This window comes from Scyliorhinus torazame, chromosome 30, assembly GCF_047496885.1.
Source record: "Scyliorhinus torazame isolate Kashiwa2021f chromosome 30, sScyTor2.1, whole genome shotgun sequence".
Lineage (NCBI taxonomy): Eukaryota > Metazoa > Chordata > Chondrichthyes > Carcharhiniformes > Scyliorhinidae > Scyliorhinus > Scyliorhinus torazame.
Window position 1 is genome coordinate 33,937,040 of NC_092736.1, and position 8,868 is coordinate 33,945,907.

Genomic DNA, 8,868 nt, shown 5'->3' on the forward strand with positions numbered 1-8,868 from the left:
GGGAGATGAATCCCGTGCTCCCCATGGGTCTCGTGGGGGTTAAATAACAGGGGTACAAGCTGGGTGTTGGGCAGATAAGCGGTGGACCTGCCTCGATCATACCCACCAAACAGGCTGCAAAATTCCCCCAACGCACCGTTATGGTCACAAAAGGGGGGTTGGGGTGGGGTGGCGATGGCCGAAAGCAGATTTAATAGTGAATGTTTAGAAAGTGAATTGGATAAATACTTGAAGAGGGAAAACGTACAGGGCGATATGGGAAAGGTCGGAGAGCGAAACAATTACCCAGCTCTTCGAAAGGAGTGTCCAAACGCTGATGGATGAGGGCAAACAGAATTAAGGGAGTCAAGTGCCTCAGGGGGCAACAGCGACAGGTGGCAAGGCCGAGTGATAGAAAGGGGGGGGGGAGTTATTGGACACAGGGTAAGGGGGAGGATCTAAGAAGGGCCAAGAAGAAACTAAATGACTAATAATAATAAAATAAACAAACACAAGCAATTTTTTTTAAAAGCACAGAGTAAAACATAAATTTATAATTTAATCCAAAAATATTATTTTAAGAAAAATTCAGATTGTTTTTCGGGTAAATGCTGTTGCAGTTTTTATCACTCGAGGTGTCCTTCACAGAGGCAAGTGGTTCTCAAGCACATAGCTCTCCATTTGGGACACTGACCTCTTTCCAGAACAGCCCAAGCTGTGTCCATAGTCATGATGATTTCCTCTCAGTCATTTTCAATATCCCACCTCACAGTGCTTGGGCCCTCAGTACATGTAGAGGTACCGTATCGCCACGGCTGCTTTGAGCTGGACACGTTTCACCGGGTCCGATAGCAGAGCGTTGATCTCTTCACAGATGGGATCTGCGGAAAACAATGTGGAATAATCTGGCGCCGCGTTGTACATGAGAAAACCCAGCAACGTGACAGCATTGGCCCTTATGGTAGGTTGCGCATTGCTGAAAAAGGTGGCGCACTTTATTATGTAGAAAACGACCCTGTCTGGCAGATCCTTGCTAATGTGTTTGGAGATGCTGCATAAGCATCGCTCGTAATCCAGCGTCACCAATGAGAGCTCTTGAAGCATTTTGCTGAGGCTTTCTGAGGCGATGATTGGACTCATCAAGCTGAGAACCGATTGGCAAACTTTCCTCACCTCATTACAGTCATCATTGAGATGCAGCAGCAAGCTGATCAACGTTGAATGAATGTGTTCCACCAGCACAGGGTTCGGCTTAGATTGGCCAAACCGAATCATTTCGCCAAGGGCGGTAAATGCTGCGACTCTCAGTTTGTCCTGCGTGTGTTCAAAACAGGGTTCGATCGCCAGAGCCACGTCCATCAGAATGCAACCGCTGTAATTTTCTTGCAGCTGACTCAAGATCTTTGAAATACTTGACATGGCCTCAACCGCGATTGGATTGTTGGCCTTCGAGTACTTCTGCGACACCGCAATCATTGCAGACAACAGTTTGGTGGAGTATTTTTCGATCCTTCGAGACGTTCCGATCGCGACATTCCCCAAGCCTCTCACAGCGAGCCGCTGGACGGCGGGAGAAGTGTCCATCAGGCACCGGAGCAAGCTTCCCACCAGAGTGTCAGTGAGGGACAATTCCAACATCACCGAGTGGTTTAAAAGTTCGGCAAAGAAAGCAGCCACCGTGATTCGCTGTCTCTCATGGACATTAACGAGGAAAGGCATGAGTTGCTCCACAATGCTTATCAGGTGAGGTACAGCACATGAGGCCATTGTTCTGGCCAGCAGCATGACCCCTTCGTGGTGCTTCTCTGGGTTTTTGATCAGATCCCAACCTTCCTCTATTGCAATGTTCGAATCATCCTTCTTTCCATTTGCCAGGAGAGCTTGCAGGATCTCAACAGCATAATTCCAGACGTCTCTATCACCAGGCTCTTCAGGCAGGCTGAAGGCTTTCCTCTCATACGGAATTCTCGGAAAATCCCTGGAGAAACACACCTGGACAATGGAGCTGAGATAAATCAGAATTGTGGTGAACAACTGGGAGTACAGAGCGTTTATTACACTTTCTGATTCAGGACTGCATATCATGGCATGAAGGGCGCAGACAACAGCGAAGGATTGTTGTGTTGTCTGTCTTGCCATCATCTGGACAAGGCATTCCTTCCTGTCATCACACAGCAGTTTTAAATTATCCAGCAAGTATTTCACAGAGGTTGTGGCGAGTATGTTGTCACTCAGTAGGGACCTCCATACCTCGCCCATGTATGTCTGGAATGGGATTTGGTATTTGAGGAGATAGGGCAGGATCATCAGCACATTCTGTGAAGCCAGAATTGAGACAGAATGTATCACAGCATGAGTCACCTGTGCCTCTGTAATTGACTGTAACTGGCGGTACAGTACTTTGATTATTCCTGGAATGTCAGTCAGCATTGGACCACATTTCCTTATGAGAATGTTCATGACAATGGAAGCTATGCAGGAGCCATTTAATTGCACGTCAGTAAGTCCTTTAGAAACGCTGATGAGTAGAGCATCCACCTTGTCTTGAGGCGTGCATTTAGACAAGACTTTACCGATATCAGTGCACACACGATAGAGAGCTTCGCTGTTGGGGTCTTTTAGCCCGTCCTTGATGGATTTCAAGTGTTCCACCTCCATCTCTCTGTGATCTCTGGCGAACCCTTCAAATCGTAACTGTATATAAAGCAGTAGATACAAGCATTCAATAGCTGTCTCCCTTACAACGAGCGATGGATCAGAGCACCGGAGCACTATGCGTCCAATAATACTGGCAAAGTTATGGGATGGGCCCTCACCATTAATCTCTGCTTCTTCCAGATAAAACGTCAGCAGATTTAAGGTGGTCCCCAATGATTTTTCTCGTTCATAGTTCTTTCTGGATTCTATCCAACCCATCATGTTCTTAAAGAGAAAATGAAGACCATCAGGTGTCAGGTCGAAACGTAGGAATTGCTTCAGCAACTCCTCCAGAGACACCAATGTCTCATTGTAAAGCTTCTGCCTCTCGACCAGATTTATGTCTCTGCTTTCAATGATGCTGTTGCTCTCCAAAGGGGGTAAGCTGAAAACACTGCTCAGGCACACTTTAACCATTTCTGTATGGTCATCTAATAAAGGCTCCAACAGTATCAGGGACGCACACCCATCTATGGCAACCTTGCGGATGAGAGTTCTCATCGTGTCCCTTGGCTCCGCCTTGATGAAGTCTTGCATGTAGGTCACCAGCTCCGCCTTTCTGGCCAATTTGTACCGAGGATAATCTTCCATGGATAGGATCGCTCTTGCCATGAGGGTTACCGTCTTGATCAGACTTAGCTTCATAGTTGCATCCCTGACCTGAACCCTCATCCCCAAAATCTTCATGTTGAAATGGTTAAGAATGTTCTGTAGAATGTCAGTCTCCAATCTAGGTAGGACAAACTGCGTAGGCGAATGCCAGATTAAATAGCCATAGCATAATATGAGGGTGCTTCTTACTTTGATTATTTCAATGCTTCCCTGGTCCTTCATTATCTGGTAGAAGCTTGCCGTCTTCTTAAAAATATTCAGCTTTGAACACTCTTTCAGCGTCGCTAAGGCAATATCCATGTGGGTGCGAGCGCAGTGGCCAAATCCAATAGCAACGCCCTCCCTTTCTAAATCTTCATCGTGCTGGACAATTTGTAGCATTTCGTGAAGTTTCTTCTTCACCACTTCCGGGTTCTGGACCAGCTGCACCACTATTCCTAAACACTTATAGAGAAATCCCTTCTGCTGTGGAGAAGGGTGAGATCTGTGAATGTACTTGCTCATCACGTCGCTCAGCTGGACAATCCACACTTCATCTTCTATCTCCTGCAGGGTTTGGGACAGAAGGAGCAGCAGTCTCTCTTCCCACTCATCCTGAGGCAGATGGTTGCCTGGAGATTCTTGGAGATAATTGATTAAAACGGGGAGCTCCTTGTCCCACACTTTTACTGCGGCAGGGTGAACGTTAATACCCAAGACTTGCAGTAAGGAGAGAGCATGAGCACCTCGGCCATTCCCCTCATTGGGAGATGAAGATACAGTCAGCAGCCGTGTCAGCAACGCCTGACGATTTGGAAGATTTACATGTTCCTCGTAATTCAGGACAAACTCTGTGGCTCCAGCTTTCTGCTTCTTTGTCCCAAGACACACCAAGGAGCTACAGACCGTAGCTAAGGCGTTTGTGTACCTTATTGGAATAACAAACTCCAATAGCAATGGCCAGAGAAGGTTGTCAATGTTCAATGTTGTCGTCAGTTTTTCCACCAACTCTTCATACTGCCTCTTGACATCTCTGTCGAAGACCACTTTGCCAAACTCCTCCCTCCTTTTGCTGAGGTCCACACATTTCTCGTTCGTCTTGGTGGGCAGCGCACACTGTTCGATTATAAATTCGATCACTTCCACCCCTCTCTCCAGCTCTAGGTAATTGTGGCTGGCCATGGTATATATTACCTGGGCCAGCATTTCCTTCACTCTATTACTGTTGGTTAAAATGGGCAGTGCCAAGCTGTTCAGTATTTGATTCTTCTGAACTTCAAGGCATGATGGGACAGTATGGATCAAGTGGTTCATTATAGCCAGAGTTCCCAGTTGGATTTGCTCATCATTGATTTCCAGCTCCAGCAGAAGGAATTTTATTATCTGGTCAATGAATGCTGGAGTTAGAAGTTTGAAACAGCATAAGAGTTTACTTTGTAGCACTTCAGACACTGGGTTGATGGGTTGGTCCATCACAAGACAGGTCTGTTGGTGTAAAATGAGGAGTAGAAATTCCAGATGGATCATCAACATTTTACTATCCCTTTCCATGGCATTGTACAGAATGCCACAGAGACCCTTCGTGATAGAAAGGTCGCTCGATGTCTTTTGATACAGGGATAGGACAGTTGGGATTAGCATGGGGAGCTCGTTCTCAAGTTTGTCATTGGGTAACAGGGTGCAGATCTGACCAATCGCCTCCACCACTGCCATGCTCACTTTGGACTCCTTCACGTTCAACCAGAAGTGGAAAAGAATGTCATAAGCAGTGGAAAACTCATTGTGGAACATATTCTTCCTCATTGGAGGGTGCGGCTCCTTCTCTGTGTTTGTGATGTAAATCAGAATGCTCTTACTAAACAGGCCAAAGGCATAACAGAACACCCACTTCATTCTCTCGCATGTTTCCACACGCAGCGTAAAAACCATTATCTCCAACACGGGTTTCAGCAAAGGGACAATGAAGCACACTTTCTCGTAACACAGGTTTGCGAGTGTCAGCACCACATAGAAATTGGCTGGGATTTGCCGGTGGACCATTGACTGCAGCTCAGTGAAAACCTCAGTGGGGAAACCATTGCCCAGAGTGAGCAGGAGGTTACCTGCAGTCTCCCTGTGGACATCTGTCACGCTGGCCAACTTGGTCATCTCGATCAAAGCCAACGAGATGATCTTTTTTGACAGCGGACGGCCCAAGTGCGCCGTGTTGTCCTTCACGATCATCAAGATGCTCTTCAGCAGAGTGATACGTTGCAACAGTGGCAAGCTCTGGTGCTCGGTAAGGAACTTGCGAAGGAAGAGTAGAACCCTTTTCCGTTTCGTGCGGCCCAGTTCTTGCAAGGACGCGATCACTCGCAGCCGAACCAGTTCATTGCTATCGGAACACAAGCCGAGAATCGCACGGATCCAGGCTTCCACTTTCATAATCCCTGCTTTCTAAAAGTCACGCACTCACAAACCAAAGTGTACACGCTCCTCAATTTATGCTTGTCCCGTCCCGGACCTCAAACCCGTTGATTCATCTGCAAATACCAAGCATCTCCTAAATATGTCATCAACTGTTGTACAGATTCTGGCAAGAATCAATTTCTGTCGCAGTTCCAATCTTTTTTTCTTTAGCGATTTCCCAACTGCGTGGAATAAAGTTCTTCTGCCTTAAAAATCTGTTTTCCAATAGTAATGGTTAGCTTAGTTATGAGGTGCCCTGGGAAATGTATCAGTTCTGTTTGGCCTCTATAAAAAGCTACCTCCCCCTATTGTAAAGCACAAAATGACTTGACGGGTTGATTTTGTTCCACCTGTTATTGAATTCTTTGCATCTCGTTTTATTCAATATTTAAACTTTTGATGACTTCTCCTTAAGCTTCTGTGTAGCGTACCAGAAGATCTCGATTCCCCTATAGATTGGGTTCAGTGGAAATAGAATCTGTTGCGAGTGTTTACAGGTGGAATCTCTTGGTAATAAACATGCTCCTGTAGCAAGCAGTGAATCTTCAAAGTATTGCTCCAGTGCTGTTGTTGACCTCTCCGATGAAGTGAGGTTTTCCTGCTCCAGAAGTTGTTGGTCCCACACCGACTTGTCCTCACGGTTCAGATGTTTCTGAACCGCTTTTGACGAAGATTGAGGATTGTCTTGAAAGAGTTGGATTGAAGAATCGCTCCCTCGCTCTCCTCCTGATGAAACACAAAGTTAAACTGCTGGGCTGACCAAGCTGCCAATGCCTTTATCTGAAAAGCCCATTGTGCCAATAGTTGGAGCTTTCGTGCAATCACGAAGCTCATTGTGATGTCTTGTGACTCAAGCTGTCACATGATCTGTCAGGTGATGACCTCACTGCATGCTGAGGACAACCTTATTATGCCTGACTGGGGTCAAAGCAGTTGTGGGTTGAGTTTTAAAATGTCTTTTAAAATATTTTTCAAGCACCCCTGCGAGAGAGTGAAGGAACAGCGATTTAGTCCCAAGTCAGGATGTATGTAACTTGGAATGCAATGGATTCTGTTCCCACACTTTTGCTGCCCTTGTCCTTCTCGGTGGTAGAGATCAATGGTTTGGATATTGCTTGGATATTCGGAGGAACCTACAGTGATGTAAGTAGTGATTATATTGTTCTGTTGACCCGATTAACAATCCAGTCAGGTGCCGTCACCAATTGGTGATTGGTAGGGTGGTTGACAGATGATCGTAGGTTACAGAAAGATGTAGGTGGGATGGCCAGATCAGTGGCAGATGGTATTTAACCCTGATAAGTGCGAGGTGATGCTCTTTAGAAGAAAGAAATAGCACAAGGGAGTCTGTAATGAATGGCAGAATAGGGAGCTCCGAGGAACAGGTGGATCTTGGGGTACTTGTTCACAGATCCTTGAAGGTGGCACAGCAGGTGAATAGGGTCATGAAGAAGGGTTTTTGGGACACTTGCATTATCAGTCGTGGCATAGAATATAAGAAGTGAGGTTATGTACAGAACTTTGGTTTGGCACATCTGGAGTACTGTGCGCAGCTCTGGTCACCTCACTAGGAAGGCGTTTATTGCACGGGGGGGCGGGTACAGAGGAGATTCACCAGGATGTTTCCTGGGATGGAGCATCTGAGCCATAAGGAGAGACTGGATAGGCTTAGATTGTTTCCTTTGGAGCAGAGAAGGCTGAGGGGAGATACGATTGAGGTGTATAGGATTATGAGGGGTTTGGACAGGGTCAGTAGGAAGCAGCTGTTTCCCTGAGTAGGGGGGGGGCAATCACAAGGGGGCACAGTTTTAGGGTGAGGGGCAGAGGGTGGTGAGAATGTGGAATGCGCTGCCTGGCAGAATAGAGGAGCCTGGAAACCTCACAACCTTTAAAATGCACTTGGATAAGCTCTTGAAACACCCTCGCATTCAAGGATACGGGAAAAGTGCTGATAAGTAGGATTAGCACGAGATTCAGGGTCATTACCTTCGGTGCAGACTCGATGGGCCAAAGGGGCTTTTCTGCTGACCAGCTCTGTGACTCGAATTACTGGACTAAAATGAATATCAACTGCTGAAGTACGCAACGCAAATTGCAGACGGATGTCTTGCCTTTATTCTTCCAACTTTTCCTTAAAATTTCTTGGAAGTGACAGAGAAACATTTCAACAGAATCACCTCATAATCTCATCATCCATCTCGTTGCACCCGCACAAAATGTTTTGCATCTTAAGTTGTCTATTTGAATAAAAACCCTCCCCACAGACCAGGGGAAAAGGAAAGCTTTTGCACCTGGCACCAGCCACTCTTTCACACGTCACATAATAATTCAAAAATCACCTCAAACCTGCAACATTACCATTTTAAACCAATTTAAAAATCACTGGGTCAGCCTCAGTTGGAATGCTGCACCATTTGTGGGCATCAGAAGGTGGCAGAAGTGGGGGTTACTGAATATTTTAAAGGCATACAGATGGCATGCTTGCCTTCATTGGCCGGGGCATTGAGTATAAGAATTGGCAAGTCATGTTGCAGCTGTATAGAACCTTAGTTAGGCCACACTTGGAGTATAGTGTTCAATTCTGATCGCCACACTACCAGAAGGATGTGGAGGCTTTAGAGAGGGTGCAGAAGAGATTTACCAGGATGTTGCCTGGTATGGAGGGCATTAGCTATGAGGAGCGGTTGAATAAACTCGGTTTGTTCTCACTGGAACGACAGAGGTTGAGGGGCGATCTGATAGAGGTCTACAAAATTATGAGGGGCATAGACAGAGTGGATAGTCAGAGGCTTTTCCCCGGGGTAGACGGGTCAATTACTAGGGGGCATAGGTTTAAGGTGTGAGGGGCAAAGTTTAGGAGTGATGTGCGAGGGAAGTTTTTGACACAGAGGGTAGTGGGTGCCTGGAACTCGCTACCGGAGGAGGTGGTGGAAGCAGGGACGATAGTGACATTTAAGGGGTGTCTTGCAAAATACATGAATAGGATGGGAATAGAGGGATACGGACCCCGGAAGTGCAGAAGATTTTAGTTTAGACAGGCAGCATGGTCGGCACAGGCTTGGAGGGCCTGTAACAAGAAAAACATAGACATGTTAAAACAGTGGTTGCAAAAGTTCAACGTGCGAACAGTCTCATAAGTCCAGTCTAGTAGGT

At 46.4% G+C, this 8,868-nt stretch overlaps 1 protein-coding gene across 1 annotated transcript; it reads right to left on the reverse strand.

Annotated features, from left to right (window-relative positions):
• Positions 1 to 762: 762 nt before the first annotated feature.
• On the reverse strand, positions 763 to 5,691 carry LOC140404269 (maestro heat-like repeat-containing protein family member 1). Its single transcript, XM_072492602.1, has one exon. The coding sequence runs from the start codon at positions 5,689 to 5,691 to the stop codon at positions 763 to 765; it is 4,929 nt and encodes a 1,642-aa protein (XP_072348703.1).
• Between the last annotated feature and the right edge of the window lie 3,177 nt (positions 5,692 to 8,868).